Source organism: Apodemus sylvaticus, chromosome 6, assembly GCF_947179515.1.
Source record: "Apodemus sylvaticus chromosome 6, mApoSyl1.1, whole genome shotgun sequence".
NCBI classification, from domain to species: Eukaryota; Metazoa; Chordata; class Mammalia; order Rodentia; family Muridae; genus Apodemus; species Apodemus sylvaticus.
In genome coordinates this window covers 4,761,943-4,781,631 of record NC_067477.1, presented here as the reverse complement: position 1 = coordinate 4,781,631, position 19,689 = coordinate 4,761,943, and the positions used below count along the sequence as shown (strand labels likewise).

At 35.9% G+C, this 19,689-nt stretch overlaps 2 gene segments (V, D, J or C); both read right to left on the bottom strand.

Annotated features, from left to right (window-relative positions):
- LOC127687767 (Ig heavy chain V region 3-like) overlaps positions 1–19,689 on the bottom strand; it is a 507,571-nt gene that overhangs the window by 420,726 nt on the left and 67,156 nt on the right.
- LOC127686829 (Ig heavy chain V region 102-like) lies at positions 14,897–15,440 on the bottom strand. The segment is given in 2 exon segments: positions 14,897–15,240; positions 15,325–15,440. Coding segments are annotated over 2 exon segments (375 nt in total).

Here is a 19,689-nt window from a genome sequence, read left to right as displayed (position 1 = left end):
ATCAAAGGTGGGTACAAGGATGACAATAGGAGGGCAAATTTCAAAAACAGCTAAGTTATTAGAATTTACAGCCTCCTTTTCATACATAAAATTAACCTTTGCCTTTGCAACATGTTCTATACTAAAAAAATCACCCAAATGACCAAAACTAAATATATTTCAGAAACATTTGTACATGAATGATTTTTGCAGCACTATCACAATAAATAAATGATGGAAATAAGCTTTGTATCTGTCAACAGAAAATTGCATCAAATATATATATGCATAATATAATTAATATAATTATCTCTATATATACCATAATATAATAAATATATAATTCTCTCTATATAATATGATATATAATTATATATAATTATAAAGATGTACAATATATACAAATATTTATAAATATTTAAATCTATGTATATTTATATATCATTAAACATAATATATGTATATTTATATATAATAAATACATAATTATAGTGTATATATATATATATATATAGTCAAGAAAATATAAATCTTTGAAATGTTTAACACATAATATTCTGCATTTGAGCATGTAAATGTTACATGTCAGTCACTACAAATACAAGCAAGTTAAAATCGAAACCACAGATGATACAGAGTCCCCTACACACTCACAAGATCTGTCTGCTGGTGATTCTTGGCCCCATTGTGTCCACTGCTGGTCATGAACTGCCCGGCAGTTAAATTTCCCATTCTTTACACTGACATTGCCCAGTCTGACTTCAGCAATAACTATTAACTACTCTTGCTTTATTAAATCACCATGATGTTCTGATTACTATAGCTCTGTAGTACATTTTGAAATAAGGGATACTGAAATCTCAACATGTTCCTTAATTACAAAGGATAATTTTAGCTGTCCAGAATTTTACTGATTTCCCATATGAAGATGAGTGGTGTTCTTTCAATATATGTAAAATATTGTGCTGAAATTTTGTTGTGTCTTATATTGAATCTGTAGATTTCTTTTGAAAGGATGATCTTTCTTATGTTAATCCTGCCCATCTAGGATGGCAGATGCTTCCATCTTGTGATATCTTCTTAATTTTTTTCTTCAAAGACTTGAAATTTTTATCATAGCAGTTTTAACTTTGCTTGGCTAAAGTTATAAGAAAGTTCTAATTTTCCACTTCAGGGATTTATTTGAATGTAAGATAACCTGGCTTCATGATGAAAGAGAGAAAATTTTGTCATTTATGTCTCTGTAGCATTTCCAGGAGATAGACATAGATTTTAGGAACTAATACCAGTAATGTGCTTCAGAGATTTTGTCCTTTAAAACAAGAACTAACTAACATAGGAGATGGTTTATCAGCTCTCAAACATGTAACTGAGAAAAATAAATACTGCACAGCATCAGAAAATACCAATCTCTCCACCATCCTCCAGGTTCTACAGTTAATTTATTGACATATTTTACTTTCACAGACACATTGCATCAAATATTTATCAATATTATTAATGATATTCATATAAATATTGTAGAGTATGGGGACCTTGTTCTCACAAAAAAGCACTAAAGAGCACTAAAGGAACCAGGAAATTTGTCACACAAGGGAAGGAGATGAAATCTAAGACCTGGGATGAAGACTTTCCTGTAAAAATTCACCAAAATCAAGTAAATAAATATATGTTGTGTCCCAGAAGTAACTCTCCCAAATATGTACTCAAATGGCTCTACATAGTATTTATAGATGTTCATACATCTATATTTATGCATAGCATGTTATTCATGCATTATTTATAGCCTATAGAAGAAATAATCACCCCAGATTTCCAATAAAGCATCAATAAAGCATGCAAAGTAGTACATGTAGAAAAATGAATATTATCAGTGGTAAAATGAATTATGTGAACTATAAGCGTCTCATTGGAACTGGAAAAAATATACTAAATAGATCACCAATGTTCGTAAAGTGAGTGCTCCCTGTTCTCACTTATATGTGTTCAAAGAGTTGAATATTTTGTTTGGTATATTGAATTGTAGAAGCAAAGAAACTAGAATTGGGATAGTAGAGTATAAGGAATTTAAAACACAATAAAATAAAATGGGGATATAAATAAGAATAAAAAGTTTTAAGGTTGAGAAGATTAAACAAGCCAGAGAGGGTGAATGACTCCAAAGGTTGAGTGTCTTCCAGATACACTTGGACTGATGTGCTTATGAATTCACAGAGACTGTGGCTGCAGGCACAGAGCCTGAACCAAGTCAAACCAGATAAAATTTCCAGGTTGGCATATGGAAATGGACATGGGCTATCACTTCTAACCAAGAAGTTCTGAAATTGGCACTCACACAAAAAGGAAAAAAAATAGTTTTCTCCACTGGAGTTCGCACTGAATGCTAAGCACAATTAATCATGGAAGACATCCTTAGCAAAGAACAAAATGAGCTCAATGGTATTTTTGCAGACATCTTTAGAATATGACGTTCTTCAATTGTTTGTCTCAGATTTTTCCTATGTATCAGGAACATACATAGAGTACAGAGTTGTACAGAGTTGTGGTTTTACTGGTCTCCATGGTGTGTGTGTGTGTGTGTGTGTGTGTGTGTGTGTGTGTGTGTGTGTGTGTAGTTTTTCTGTTTAATTTTTGTTTGCTTTTAATCCCCTTTTAAATTACTTTTAATTTTTTTTTGTTTTTTAGAAAGTTTAAAAGTTATGCAATTTGGTGAGTTGGTAGGCAGTAAGGAAATGGAAAAAAAGTGGGTATGAAGGAATTAGTTATTAGAATACATTATTTAACCTTTATTCAACCACAAATTAAAACAAGCAAACAAGACTGAGAAGTGTTTAACAAAGAATCTTTCTGTTTTTGCATGCAGATATCATATGTCAGTCACATCAAAGTAGATCAGTTAATACACTTAAAAAAGGAAACCACAGCGGTCACAGTGTACCTCCCCCCACAAGCACACAGCTCATCTCTCTATGTGGAATATTGGCATTATTGTGACCCATGCTGATAATGTATTCCCATGCATTTAGGTTTGTAATGACTTACACTGAAGTTGCACAGTCTGGCTTAAGACATACCTTATCCCTGTAACTCCAGTGTTCATAGAGCACAGTTTAAGAAATAAATGACTCTAGCTTACCTAGGAATAATGATAGGAATATGCATCAGAGATTTTAAGCCGTGCCACTACAACCATCACATCCCTCTCAAAGACAGATCCTACCTTGGTGGCAATTTGACCCACCTCTACTAGTTCTCTTTTCTAAACAGGTAAAGACAGGAGATAACACTTTCTTTCCTGCCTTCATCAGGCTATACGTCAAGTAGAACACCTGGGTTCAGAGGGCAAATCACTTATCCTACATTGTTTAACTCAGAGAGTAAAAAGATTTTAACAATAACCATACATAGGAGTGAGACAGTTGATATTAGAAACTAAATGTTTAAGCAGCTCAGGATTTGTCTGATCCTTAGAAGATCAAATGGTTTGGAATGTGATGCTGAAGCAGGCCTCAATTAACAAGAATGATATTAGTAAAAACTGTACTTAGAGAAAATGAAAAGGACCTCCCAGATAAAAGGTCTAAACTTAGAGGTCTGCAATGAGAATCACTCTATAATTGCAGTGGTGCTTAGGTTCTGAGACATCAACCAAAGAGCATAGATGGTCTGGACCAAAGTGTCCATCACATGTATAGCAGATGGATAGCTCAATTTTCATGTGTGTCCCTCAATAAATAAGTGTGTTTGTCTCTAAAGTTGTTACCCACTTGGAATTCATTTCCCTAACTGAATTTCTTTGACTGGCTTCAGTAGGAGATGATGCCCCTAACCCTGCAGAGACTTTATGGGCCCAGATTGGGGGATGTCCAACGGTGCACCTACAGTATCAGAAGAGAAAGGAAGGAAATAGAAGGAGGAACGTGTTATGGTGAGGGATCCTTACTCTTGAACTTCAAGGAGCATGGCTACCTTATTATGTATATTTTTATCATGCCTAGCAGAAACATTGAGTTCTGGAATATTGTTCTAGACACTTGACACAAGCATCATGAAAGGCAAGGATTTATAGATACACTATCTGCTATAACAGTACTCACATAAGAAATTCCCTTGAAATTTAATTAGAAAACTTGAAAATGAACAGGAAATCTTACCTTAGTGTCAACTCCTTCTTGAGTATTGTATGCTTAGTGTTGATCAGTGAGTGAGGGTTGCTGGGAATTCAGGGCTCTTCTCCTCAGATGCATCTACAGGATTAGGGCTGGGATGAATTTGTTGAACAAAGTGAATATTTGCATCTCCTCATTCTCTAAACTAGAACAGTCATGGGTGTCTACATTGATTATAACACACTTCACTCAGAAGCCTCTGTGATGAGAATAGCAATAGCCTAATGCATATAAATATATATTATCAGGCAGTTTGTCAACTTGAGCATTAATGATACAACTAGAGTCTATTAGGCCTATGTCATCTATAGACATGGGATTTTGACCATGTTTACTTGGGATGAAATCTTTCCTATGGAACACGCTATGCATCAAATTGGAAAGCAGTTGGTAACTACACAACAGTCATATGCTAGTGGGTGCATCTTACATGAAGGATGTTATTGTAAACTGCTAAGTTAGATAAAGTATAAGATCACTGAGGCTTTTGTGTTTCTTGGAAGCTCATGACACTGTCCTGCACTAGGAAATCAAAGTATCAGATGGACCATACCGGCGAGTTGAAGCTTGGTTTCTCTATGTCCTTTACCATAATCTTTAGCTAAGTGGAGATTAAAGAAAGTTAATGTCCCAATTAGAGCAATGCAAATGAGAAAAAAATAATGAAATGGATGTTGAAAAGTTGTAATATTTACTCATTATTGATGGGAGTGTAAATTAATGTAGTGTACTAAGTTTAGGATTCTGTTTGAAAATGTAACCAAAAAGAGTAAATAAGCCTGGGCTGTGTCCCAGTTCTATCTCTCCCAAGTATGTGCTCAAAAGACTATATTTTTACAGAGATACTATCACTTCCATCTTTATTGCTTCTCCACGCACAGTAGCTAGGAAATGGAATCCATCTAGATTTTTAAGAAAGGACAAATCAATGGTGACAATATGTGGAGTACAGACCATGGAATATTCCTCAGTGTAAAACTATAAAGTGTATGTGGAAGATCCTGGAACGAAGCTCAGTGAGAGTGCTCAGGTCCTTAGAAACACATGCTTCATGATTTCTTTTATGTGTGGTTCCCTGAATTGAATATTTTTGTAAATTTTTAGAGTCCAAGAGGCTAGAAATAAGCTATTGGTGTCTGAGGAATATAAAGGATATGATATAATAAAATTGAGTTAAAATGAGAGCAGAAATCTCAGATAGATGAGGAATGATATTTCAAACATGAAATGGTGCTGGGAAATGGAGACTAAGACATTGGTAGAGCATAAACCATATTAAAGTGTGAAGAGAGTGGTAAGATGAAATCCAGTATCTTAGTGTAAGTAAAAATTAAAAAAAATATAGAGGATATAGAATGCATTTAATATTGGAAGTAAAAATGTACATTATAGAGTATAAAGAAACAAGATGTACATTATAGAGTATAAAGAAACAAGATGTACATTATAGAGTATAAAGAAACAAGACTAAATAGTCAAAAATAGTACATTATAGAGTATAAAGAAACAAGACCAATAGTCAAAAAATTATCAACAATTCATAGTTGCCTAGTACACATTTGGGGATGTATTTATACTGATGGGCTAATATCATTTTCATAATGTAGTGTGGATTTATGGATCTTCTGATACATTATTTTTGTCAAAGATAATACATGTAAGGAAAGTGTGTGAAAAACTGGTGATATGAAGACTTGAAGTGTAGTTACTAGTATTATCTCACTGGTCTGGTTCTGGTCATGCTCTATGGTTGTGTGAGTTATACACATGCAGAAAGCTGAGTAGAACACACAGGGTGAGTTTTGAATTTTATTTTAATATAGTAGTCTTTGAACAGAGGTACATATGTGGGAGGACAGTGGATATCCCAAAGAAATTGACTTCCAGATATAAGAGGAATCACGCACATATGAACCAAGAGAGACTGTGGCAGCATGCACAGAGTATGCACACACAAACTCAATCCACATGAAGACCCAGTGTTGACAGAAGGACATGACCATAGATTCTCATCCTTAAGATTTACAAACTTGATTTCATGTCCAAAGGAAAAAAATAGCCCATCTCTAATGGAGCATTATTGGGTTTATAAATCAAATTTTAATGATGGACACAAGTCTAACAGTAGAGACCAACACAAAATGAACTCAATAGTGGTTTTTTTTCTTTTTTTGATATTTGCTCACACTGTTTTCTTTCTTAATTTTATTGCACATGACTTTGGAATATATACTATGGTTGCAGAGCTGCAGTTTATGAGTTATTGTGTGTGTGTGTGTGTGTGTGTGTGTGTGTGTTTCATCTTTTTACAATTTTTATCCAATTTTATGTGTTTATCTTTCTTATTTTACTCCACTATCCTGCTGGTTTTGTTCCAGGAATTTTAGACAAACAGGGATAGCTTCTCAAGAAAAGAGTAAAAAGTAACTGCACTCCATTCAGAAAGCTGAGAGTGGAGATTCATAACAAACTATTGATCCTTTGGTATTTGGGGGAACAGAACACATCCTAATTTCCCAGCATGATTATCCCAGACGCTTTCATCGTTAGATCATTACAAGCCTTAGGGGAGCTGCCACGTGTACTTTATGGCATGCTGTAATCTGTTGTTCAGAGACCACACTAGATACTAGGCTTTAGCAATAGGACTATATTCAGGGCCATGAGAAACTTATTAAAGAGTTTCTATATTACCAGCCCAAAAGCTTTACTGTGCAACTTGATTTGGGGAAAGTATGGAAATTATTGTTGCCTGGAGACCGTTTTCCAAACTCCACTATTAAGTTGAAATATACCTAAATTGAACAGTCTGTGCTCAGACTCCTCAAATCCCAATCCAGGTTTACAAAGTCAATCTTCACCACAGTCTCATTCTCATCTTCACATGGTTTGTTTTCTCTATGACACCTGCAGGGATGCCCTCAAGAAATAAAATAATTCCTAGCAGAAATTATTCTATGCACCTAGAGATTAATAGTGGAAATATGTATTACTAAACACACACACACACGCAGAGAGAGAGAGAGAGAGAGAGAGAGAGAGAGAGAGAGAGAGAGAGAGAGAGAGAGAGAGAGAGGCAGAGGCAGGGGCAGAAAAAATGAAAGGACATATGCACCAATGTGTCCTTAATTTAACCCACACATTTTAATTATGTATTTCACTAAACCTAAGAATTATGCATATGATAAGTGTCTTATTCTTAAATACTTTCAGGCCTGGCTTCTGATGATATTTTGCACAATTTTAATAAGGACATGGAACCTAAAGTATGGAAACGTGAGCATGTGGGATATTACTCAACAAAGTTATTATTAGAATTTTTTATTTATTAACTTTTTAAAGTTCTCTCTTTTTATTCTTTGTTTCTATATTCTTTGTTTATATTCCAGATGAGCAACCCCTTCCAGGTTCCCAACTCCCCATAAGTCCCATAAGCCCTATTCCAATTCTCCAATTGGAGAATTCACCCATTCTCCAATCAACCCCTCCCTCCTCCCTGTCCTGGTACTCCCCTACAATGCTGGATCAAGACTTTCCAGGACCAGGGACCTCTTCTTCCTCCTCCTTGGGAATCATTTGATATGTGAATTGTGTCTTAGATATTCACAGCTTCTGGACTAATATTCACTTATCAGTGACTGCATTCCATGTGTGTGCATTCTTTTGTGATTGGGTTACCTCACTTAGGATGATATTTTCCAGTTTCAACCATTTGCCTAAGAATTTCATAAATTCATGGTTTTTAATTGCTGAGTAGCATTCCATTGCATAAATATACCACATTTTCTGCATCCATTCCTCCATTGAGGGACATTTGGGTTCTTTCCAGCTTCTGGATATTACAAATAAGGCTGCTATGAACACAGTGGAATATATGTCCTTATTTCATGCTGGAAATCCTCTGGGTAGATGCCCAGGAGTGGTATAGCAGGGTCTCCAGAAATGTACTGCCCAGTTTTCTGAGGAACCCCCAGACTGCTTTCCAGAGTGGTAGTACCAACTTGTGTTCCCACCAGCAGTGAAGAAGTGTTCCTCTTTCTCCACATCATTGCCAACACCTGCTGTCTCTTGAGCTTTTAATCTTATCCATTCTGACAAGTGTTAGGTGAAATCTCAAGGCTGTTTTGATTTGCATTTCCCTAATCACTAATGATGTTTAACATTTCTTCAGGTGCTTCTCGGCCATCCGAAGTTCTTCAGGTGAAAATTCTTTGTTTAGCACTGTACCCCTTTCAATAGGTTTATTTGGCTCAACTTCTTGAGTTCTTTGTATATATTGGATATTAGCCCTCTGTCGGATGTAGGGTTGGTGAAAATCTTTTCCCATTTTATTAGTTGCCATTTTATCCCATTGACAGTGTCCTTTGCCTTACAGAAACTTTGTAATTTTATGAGGTCCCATTTGTAAATTCTTGATCTTAGAGCATAAGGTATTGGTGTTCTGTTCAGGAACTTTTCCCCTGTGCCCATGTCTTCAAGGGTCTTCCCCAGTTTCTTTTCTATTAGTTTCAGTGTGTCTAGTTTTATGTGGAGGTCCTTTATCTACTTGGAGATACCTACAAGGAGATAAGGATGGATCAATTTGCATTATTCTGCATGCTGACATCCACTTGAGTCAATACCACTTGTTTCCACTGGATACTTTCAGCTCCTTTGTCAAAGATCAAGTGACAATTGGTGTGTGGGTCCTTTCTGGGTATTCAATCCTATTTCATTGATATACCTGCCTGTCACTGTACCAATACCATGCAGTTATTAACACTATTGTTCTGTAGTACTACTTGAGGTCCAGGATACTGATTCCCACCTAAAGTTCTTTTGCAGTTGAGAATAATTTTAGTTATCCTGAGTTTTGTGTTATTCCAGATGAATTTGAGAATTGATATTTTTAACTCTATGAAGAACTGGCCAGGAATTTTGATGGTGATTGCATTGAATCTGTATATTGTTTTAGGCAAGATGGCCATTTTTACTATATTAATCCTGCCAATACACGAGCATGGAAGATGTTTCCATTTTCTGAGGTCTTCTTCGATTCCCTTCTTCAGAGACCTGAAGTTCTTGTCATATTGATCTTTCACTTGTTTGGTTGAGTCACTCCAAGATACTTTATATTGTTTGTGGCTATTGTGATGGGTGGCATTTCCCAAATTTCTTTCTCATCCTGTTTATCCTTTGAGTATAGGAAGGCTACTGATTTGCCAGAGTTGATTTTATATCCGGCCACTTTGCTGAAGTTGTTTATCAGCTGTAGGAGTTCCCTGGTGGCATTTTTGGGGTCACTTACGTATACTATCATATCATCTGCAAATAGTGATAGTTTTACTTCTTCCCTTCCAATTTGTATCCCTTTGACCTCCTTATGTTGTCTGATTGCTCTAGATAGAACCTCAAGTACTATAGTAAAAAGATATGGAGAGAGGGGGCAGCCTTGTCTAGTCCTTGATTTTAGTGGGATTGCTTCAACTTTCTCTACATTTAGTTTGATATTGGCTATTGGTTTGCTGTATATTGCTTTTACTATGTTTAGGTATGGGCCTTGAATTCCTGTTCTTTCCAAGACTTTTAGCATGAAAGGATGATGAATTTTGTCAAATGCTTTTTCAGCATCTAATGAAATGACCATGTGGGTTTTTTCTTTGAGTTTGTTTATGTAGTGGATTGCATTGATGGATTTCCAAATATTGAACCATCCCTACATTCCTGAGATGAAACTACTTGATCATGGTGAATGATCATTTTGATGTGTTGTTGGATTTGGATGGCAAGAATTTTATTGAGTATTTTTGCATTGATATTCATAAGGGATATTGGCCTGTAGTTCTCCTTCTTTTTTGAATCTTTGCGTGGTTTTTGTATCAGCATAATTGTGGCTTTGTAGAAAGAGTTGGGTAGTGTTCCTTTTGTTTCTATTTTGTGGAATAATTTGAAGAGTATTGTTGATAGTTCTTCTTTGAAGGTCTGATAGAATTCTGCACTAAAACAACCTGGTCCTGTGCTTTTTTTTGGTTGGAAGACTTTCTATGACCCCTTCTATTACTTTAGGTTTTATGGGACTGTTTAGATGATCTATTTGATCCTGATTTAATTTTGGTATTTGGTATCTGTCTAGGAAGTTGTCCATTTTCTCCAGATTTTCCAGTTGTGTTGCGCATAGGCTTTTGTAGTAGGATCTGATGATCTTTTGAATTTCCTCAGTTTCTGTTATTAAATCTCCATTTTCATTTCTAATTTTGTTAATTTGGATACCGTCTTTGTGCCCTTTGGTTAGTCTGGCTAAGGGTTTATCTATCTTGTTGATTTTCTCAAAGAACCAGCTCCTGGTTTTGTTGATTCTTTGAATGGTTCTCTTTGTTTCCACTTTATTGATTTCAGCCCTGAGTTTGATGATTTCTGTCTTTTCCTCCTCCTGGGTGAATTAGCTTCTTTTTTTGCCAGGGCTTTCATGTTTGCCATTAAGCTGCTAGTGTATGCTATCTCCAGTTTTTTAGAAGCACTCAGGGCTATGAGTTTTCCTCTTAGCACTGCTTTCTTTGTGTCCCATAGATTTGGGTATGTTGTGCCTTCATTTTAAATTAATTCTAAAAAGTCATTGATTTCTTTCTTTATTTCTTCTTTGGCCAAGGTATCATTAAGTAGAGTATTATTCAGCCTCCATGTGTATGTGGGCTTTCTGTTGGTTTTTATTGCTATTGAAGACCACTATTACTCCATAGTGATCTGATAGGAGGTATGAGATTAGTTCAATTTTCTTATATTTGTTGAGGTCAGTCTTGTGACCAATTATATGGTCGATTGTGGAGAAGGTACAATGAGGTGCTGAGAAAAAGGTATATTCTTTTCCTTTTGGATGAAATGTTATATATATGTGTGTGTGTGTGTGTGTGTGTGTGTGTGTGTGTGTGTGTGTGTGTGTGTGTTTGTGTTTCCGTTTTCCTGATCGGTACATTGAGGAGAGTGGAGTGTTGTAGTTGCCCACAATTATTGTGTTAGGTAAAATATGTTATTTGAGCTTTTGTAATCTTTCCTTTACGAATGAGGTTGCCCTTGCATTTGGAGCATAGATGTTCAGAATGGAGAGTTTTTCTTAGTGGATTTTTCTCTTGACCAGTAACAAGTGTCCCTCCATCTCTCTTTTGATGACTTTAGGTTGAAAGTCAATTTTATCTGATATTTGAATTGCTACTCCAGCTTGTTTCCCAAGACCATTTGCTTGTAAATTTGTTTTCCAGCCTTTTACTCTGAAGCAGTGTTTGTCTTTGACACTGCAGTATGTATCCTGTTAGCAGCAAAGTGTAGGGTCCTGTTTACATATCTAGTCTGTTAGTCTTTGTCTTTTTATTGGGGAATTGAGACCATTGATCTCAAGAGATATTAAGGAATAGTGATTATTTCTTCCTGTCATTTTTTGATGTTATTATTATATTTAAGTGTTTATCTTCTTTTGGGTTTGACGAAAGAAGGTTACTACCTTGGCTCTTCCAGGGTGTAATTTCCCTCCTTGTATTGGAGTTTTCCACCTACAATCAGGACTGTGTTGGTAGAAAGATATTGTGTAAATTTGGTTTTATCATGGAATATATTGATTTCTCAATCTATGGTGATTGAGAGTTTGCCTGGGCATAGTAGTCTTGGATGGCATTTGTGTCCTCTTAGAGTCTGCATGAGCTCTGCCCAGGATCTTCTAGCTTTCATGGTCTCTGCTGAGAAATCTGGTGTAATTTTAATAGGTCTTCCTTTATATGTTACTTGGAATTTTCTCTTACTTCTTTTAATATTCTTTCTTTGTTTAGTACATTTGGGGTTTTGATTATTATCTGACAGGAGATATTTCTGTTCTGGTCCTGTCTGTTTGGAGTTCTGTAGGTTTCTTGTATATTCAAGGGCAACTCTCTCTTTAGGTTATGGAAGTTTTCTTCCATAATTTTGTTGAATATATTTGCTAGCCCTTTAAGTTGTAAACCTTTACGCTCATCTATACCTATAATCCTTAGGTTTGGTCTTCTCATTGTGTCCTGGATTTCATGGAAGTTTGGGGTTACAAGCTTTTTGCTTTTTGCATTTTCTTTGACTGTTGAGTCAGTGGTTTCTATGGTATCCTCCACATGTGAGATTCTTTCTTCTATCTCTTGTATTCTGTTGTTGATATTTGCATCTATGTCCTCTGATTTCTTCCCAAGGTTTTCTATCTCCAAAGTTGTCTCCCTCTGTGATTTCTTAGTTGTTTCTATTTCTGTTTTTAGATCCTGGATGGTTTTGCTCAGTTTCTTCTCTTGTTTGGTTGTGTTTTCCTGTATTTCCTTAATAGATTTTTGTGTTTCCTCTTTCATGACTTCTGCCTGTTGACTCAATTTCTCCTGCATTTCTTTAAGTGATTTTTTTTATTTCCTCTTTATTGGCTTCTATCTGTTGACCCATATTCTCCTGAATTTCTTTAAGTAATTTTTGTGTTTTCATTGCAATGGCTTCTAAATTATTCGTGTTCCCCTGTATTTCTTTAAGAGATTTATTTATGTCCTTTTGTGTTTCTTTTACAGCATCATGACCAGTGATTTTAAATCCAAATCTTGTTTTTCTGTTGTGTTGAGGTATCCAGGACTTTCTGTTGTTGGAGAATGGGTTCAGATGCTGCCATATTGCCTTGATTTCTGTTAGTAATGTTCCTGCATTTGCCTTTTGCCATCTGGCTATCTCTGGCGTTAGTTAGTCCTACTGTCAATGGCTGGTGCTTGGGCCTCCTGTGGGCCTGTAAGGCTATTTCAGCACCCATAGATGATTGGGTTTCCCCTGGCACAGATTGCTGATGGGCTGCCATACTCTTTGGTGCCATTGGAGCCCTACTATGCCTTTTCCCAAGCAATGCTATACTCGGGTTGTCTCTGTGTACCTGGTGTTGCCTGTCTGGTCCACACGGTAGTGAAGATGGTGGATGCCATGAGGACCTCCTCCAAACACTGATCACTCTGTATGGCAAACAGCACAGGACAGGGCTTGCTGCTTGATTTTAAAAGCTATGCTGCTGGTTCTCGAATGTCCCACTTCTACCGAATAACCTGCTCCTGTCAATTCTCAAGAGGGTATCAGGAAGTAGGATCTTCTCCGTTTCAGATGTGGCACAAGTCTAGCACATCCAATGGAAAGGGGTAGTGGCAATTAACCTGACCCAGCTGGTTCTCTAGAGAGTATCAAGAAGTGGGATCTTCCCCGTGTCAGATGTAGAACAGGTCTCTGACTGAGCTCAGCCACAAGAGCCAAGATGGTGGGGACCTCAGACCACCGGGCTTTCTTTAACTGTGGAACTCCCTACTGTTCAGATGCTCCCCCACAGGATACACGCCCAGGCAACTGTAGAGTTGCCTGGCTCCCTCATACGAAAGGAACCCAGGCAGGCTGTGTCCTGAGCAATCCTTCACTCCGGTGTCCTCTGAGCACCTGAATGAGCTGGCTGCTTTCTCACCAGATCCAAGATGGTGGTGACCTCAACCAGGGCTCCTTCTAACTGCAGAAATCCCTGCAGGCCAGACGCTTCTCTGGCTGAGCTGGCCGCTTTGTCACAGGATCCAAGATGGTGGTGACCTTGGACCAGGGCTCTGACTAACTGCGGGACTCCCTGCAGGTCAGATGCTTCCCTGCAGGATATGTGCTCAGACAGCTGTAGAGCTGCCCAACTCCTGTGTGCAGAAGGAACACAGGCAGGCTTCCTAAAGTTCTCTTTTTTATTTCTGTTGAAAATGCATTTCTTCCTGCAATATACTCTGAATACTGATTTCCCTTCCACAATATGTCCCAATTTTATCCCAACTTGATTTTGTTTCCTTAATTAGAAAACAAAAAATAATATTAATGTAGTAAAAAAAAAGGAAAACAAAGATAGATAAATAAAAAGAAAAACATAAATGGAATAGTACAAAACAAACAAAACAAAGAAAAGTCCCCCAAAACAAACCTAAGAAACACACCTGGATACAAAGTCACATGTTCACAAATTCTCTACAAAACAAAGCTGAGTAACAGGTATGCAATGGGCTGTGAGAATTGATGCTGTATCAGTACTGGTCCATGTTCTAAAAATGGCTAGTGACTGTAGAGATCACTACTGACTATCAGAGGAAATAAATATGGGGTCAAACACTTACACATAATCTCAGAACTTATATAGTTTAATAGGTAAATACAATGTGATGGTAAGTGATTTAGTGATATTTTGACCAACCCACAGGTATTATATTTGTGTTACTCTGCATTCTGATATAAATATGTCTCACAATATAAGAGACAGAAATTTCTGCTGGAACACATGGTCACAGATAACAACATACCTGAGATCACTTATTACTTAAGACTATGAAGGAGCATTTGTTTGCTCAGATGTTGGTGATTTGGATTTTATAGGTCAAACCCATCTTATACATTATTCCCAACAATTTAAGACAGTTCTGCTCTCTCAGGATCCAGTGATATTTTTTATCATGCATCACCATCATTTTCAAATTTTATGGTTTTATTGAATAAGAAATATATCAATGGAGATGATCACTGGGGAAGAGATTAGCAAGGTATGGTGAACTGTAGGTTCATCCTCAGCCAGCATCACTTTATTCATTGATGGATGTTTACAAAGATGTTAAAGCCACGATAGGACTGGGATGAGGAGGCAATAAATAGACACTCAAAATTGCAATTTCTGAGCAAGTTTAAAGATTAACCTTTCAGTCCTCTCATTCTTCGGGCAGCTTCCTGCTCCTCCAGGGTTTCTGACACACTCAGGATGTGGTTATAGCACTGTGTCTTGCACAGTAATAGACCGCAGAGTCATCAGATGTCAGGCTGCTGAGTTGCATGTAGGCTGTGCTGGAGGATGTGTCTGCAGTCAGTGTGGCCTTGCCCTTGAACTTCTGATTGAGGTTAGTACTACCATTTCCAGGATAAATCTTTCCAATCCATTCAAGGCCCTGTCCAGGCCTCTGCTTTATCCAGTGCATCCAGTAGCTGGTAAAGGTGTAGCCAGAAGCCTTGCAAGACAGCTTCACTGAAGCCCCAGGCCTCACCAGCTCAGCCTCAGATTGTTGCAGTTGGACCTGCGACTGGACACCTGTGTAGAGAAAGGCAGAGTGGATGCTATTGTCACCTCAAGTCTATGTCTCCTCTTCAGATTTGGAACTACTGAGCCCCTTACCTGCAGTTACTGACAGGAGAAAGAGAAAGACCCAACTCCATTGCATGATTAGAGTCAGTGTTTTCAGTGACTGTGGAGAGGACACTGATCATAGGTGGGTTTCAGGGTGTGGACATCCCCGTATTTACTCACATGGACTGAGGTAATTTGCATATTCATGATCAGGGTACTTCTTAGGTAAGAATCTAGTCCACCTGGAGAAAAACTGAAGAGGAAGGACTGAAAAGGCACATGGGTCAGGTAGCAGAATGTTCAGGTCCAAGACCTAATACTTGAGGAAGTGCATACAATACATTTTCCCTGAACCCTGGTCACATGTGGTGACTGTAACTTCAAGGGTTAATCTCTCAATAAATTTTTGCCCTGAATCTGTTATTCCACTTTGGCACAATGTTAAAATGTGGATTTACAGATAGTGCTTTGTGATGATGATGATGATGATGATGATGATGATGATGATGATGATTTTGATGGTAAATTAAAAAATGGCTAACTTTTGAGTATTAGATACCTCTTTCAGAAAAATGTAAAAAACATGTTAAAATTGAAGATTATCACAGGAAATTTTATATAGATATAATAATGGATATCATAAATGTATTCCTAAATTGATTAAAAATTGGAATTATCAACAATTTCTGATAAAGTTGTAGATCTACTTGGAAAATATTTCTGATAAAATTGAAGAACTATATAGAAAAACAAGTTAAAATTGAAGATTATCATGGAAATTATACAGATAAAATGGTAAGCATAAAAATAATTCTAAGTTGATTGAAGGTAGAATTATAAACATTTTCAGTTAAAATTGATATTTTCCATGTAAATATTCAATTCTATCATAAAATGTTTCTATTTAATTTTTTCAATTAATTTAGCAATGTATTTATGTCTACCATTTTACTCTTTAACTTTCTATGAAAATTGTCAATTTTAACGTGTTTTTTCTATATATCTCTTCTATTTTATCACAAGTAATTTCCACATAAATCTTCAATTTTATTATAAAAAGTTTTTACATCCTGTTTCAATTAAAGAACATGCTTTTCAAAAAATAGAAATAAACACCAAAAAAGAAACTTCGTTCAGATAAATGCAAATAATATTTGACTTTATTACAGGTCATACTTCAAAATTCACTAAAATGAATAAAAGTAAATGTGGTTAAATATTTATAGGACAATGAGTATTACAGTACTATTATGATTAACTAAATTATAGATATAAGCTATTGATGTGTAAACAAAGAATTTTATCACTAAGACATGGATATACCAGAAATGAATAAGAAATTTATATTGTTTTGGAAAATGTGGGTGCAACTAGATATAACTGTATTAATTAACACAATCTCAAAATCACAGACATTAAATGGAGATAAGATTTCCTGTCCTTTAACCCCATTCTCTGTATCTTCTATTCTTTTCCATGATTTATGATGATTCTTGATTCTTGGGTGAGAGGTTGGTGTCATTAAATCACCTGTTGCTGAATACTCTGTCAATCATTCTCAACTGTCTAACCACTCATAAATATGTGAATCATTATTTACACATAGCACATATGAGCCTCTATAACCAAGGCTCATACAGTTTAGTGGATATAAATATAAATATTTATAAGGCAGTTTGGCATTATGGACATTAGCAATACATCTAAGGCCTATATCATCTTTAAGCATGGGCTTTAACCACACTTACTTGGGATGAAGACTTTCCTAGGACAATTGGACAAAAAAATAATAAATAAAATTATGGTGTTTCCCAGCAATTATTCTCTCACACAGTACTCAAATGATTCTATATCTAACTGTAGATGCTTATACATTCATGTTTATTCACAGCATGTTATTCATGATCTTTTACCATAATATAGAGGAAGGAATCATCCCAGATTTCTAATAAAGCATAAATAAAAAAGGAAAAATTGCACATAAAGAAAATCAAATATTACTCAGTGATAAAACATGAATTATCTGATCTATAAATTTATGGAACTGGAAAAATATGCTGAATAGGTCATCCCATGCCCATGAGGCAAGTGCTTTATGTTCTCATTCATACCCAAGATTTCAATATTGTGTTTGGTGTATTTAATTGTAGAAGCTGAGAGAATAGAATTGGGCTTTTGGAGTATGAGGAATTTACAAAGATGATATAGTAAAATTGAGATAAAAATTGAGAGCAATTGGTTCTAAAGTTGAGCAGATTGTAAGAGCCAGAGCAGTTGCAGGACTCCAGACACAATGGGACTGATGAACATATGAATCCACAGACTGTGGCTGCAGGTACAGAGCCTGAATCAAGTCTACCTAGATAAAAAATATCCCCATGTTGGGAGAAGGAAATGGACACAGGATATCAGGTCTAACAAAAAGAATTATGATTGACTCTCACATGTAAAGGAATAATTAGTTTTCTCCAGTGGAGTCTCACAGGGGATGCTAAGAACAGTTAATCATAAAGACATGCTTAGCAGTTGATAGCAAAAAAAAAACCCAAAAAACAAAAAACAAAAAACAAAAAACAAAAACACCACACAACTCAGTGGAATTATGGCAGACGATTTTTTTCTAATACTGCCTTGTTCAACTCTCTTTGTCTCACTTATATTTTGCCCTTATCTCATGACTACACAGTTGTGATTTTACTCCTCTCTCTCTCTCTCTCTCTCTCTCTCTCTCTCTCTCTCTCTCTAGGTTGCTCTGTGTGTGTTGTTTTTTTATTGTTTTTTGTTTTGTTTCTTTTTTTGAATCTCCCTTTAAATTTCTTTCTGTTTTTTTCTATATTCAGAAAGAAACTAAGGTGTATAGTTGCATTAATTTGGAGGTATGAAGGATCTGGAAATAGTTTGGGTTTGGGAAATCAGTTATTAGAATACATTGCATTGTTTTTGTCTAAGTTGCAAAAACCAAATAAAAATGAGTGAACATAAATCGGCAAGCTGTTTAGCAAAGTATCTTTACTGTGTTTGATATGGAGATATGATGTTAATCACTACAGTGAAGATCATTTATTTCACTTATTAAAAAAAAAAAAAAAAAAAAAAAAAAACACAGAGGACACAGAGTCCACACCATATTGACCTCATCTCTCTCTATATGGATTCGTGGTCTTATTGTGCCCCCTGCTGGTCATGAACTACCATGAAAATAGGTTTTTCATGGCTTACAGGGAAGCTGCATTGCCTGGCATTGGCAAAAAATAAAATAAAAAAATAAAATAAAATAAAATAAAATAAAATAAAATAAAATAAAATTTTAAAAAAATCCAAGTAACTTCAGGGTTGACAGAAGAGAACTCTTCTGAAGAGTTCCACTGAAGAGAGAGATGGCTCTAGTTTACCTGGAGATAATGATTTATTCATCAGAGATTTTAAGTTGTAACAATATTACTACAATGTCTCTCTTGAAGCTAGGTTCCTCCTTGCTGGCAGTTGGATCCAGTTCTAGGAGTTCCCATTTCTAAAAATGTAATGACAGTAGATGAAAGGATTTTCCCTGACTTCATCAGAGTACACCTGGGGCACAACACCTGTATTCAGAGCGTAGTACTCTGTGTTTAGAGCACTCTGTGTTCAGAGACCTGTAATGAGAATCCCTGCATGGTGAGTCGGGACTGCACAAGGTCATTGTACACATCAACTCTTAGCAGCTATAGTTAAAACCACAAACCTGAATAAATCAAGTGAGTCAAAATTAAAGCATGCAAATGTGTGAAATAGCTGAGTAGCAAATATGCTTACTTCTAAGTTTAGCCCTGTGATTCTTATTGCTTGGATCAGCATGGGAGAATGTGAGGGTTGGATTTCACATATTTTCCTCTCAGGTTAACATATCCACCTTGGTATTCTCTGCTTTCCCCACTAAAAATGGGTAACCATGTTTTTAAAATATTACAATACGATGGAGAGAAACTTCCAAGAACAATTACCAAGTTTTAGTTCTATTTGTATTTGATAATTGAAGGTAAAAAATATACTCTCTTTTTCCTTGGAAATATTCTACATATTGCTTATGTACTAGTGAATGTCACATGTATGTGACACAGCAATGATTGGATGCATTATATTGTTAGTTAATGAAATAAAAGTAGTCAGTGCTTTGGGAGATATTTATTGAAAGTCCCCAATTGAAGCCAGAAGGTTATGGTGAGGTAGATATGATCATGTTATATTTCACACAAGAATAAAAATGTCAAAGATTAAGCAAATTCATTCTAAAAAATAAAAATAACAGTTTATGTATGATTAGAATTTACATTTAACTGAATATTTCACACTGTGCATATTTCACAGTCTTTCTAGTCTTTCATTTCTTTAAATTTTTATTTTATATGTTCTTTATTTTTATTTCAAATGTTATCC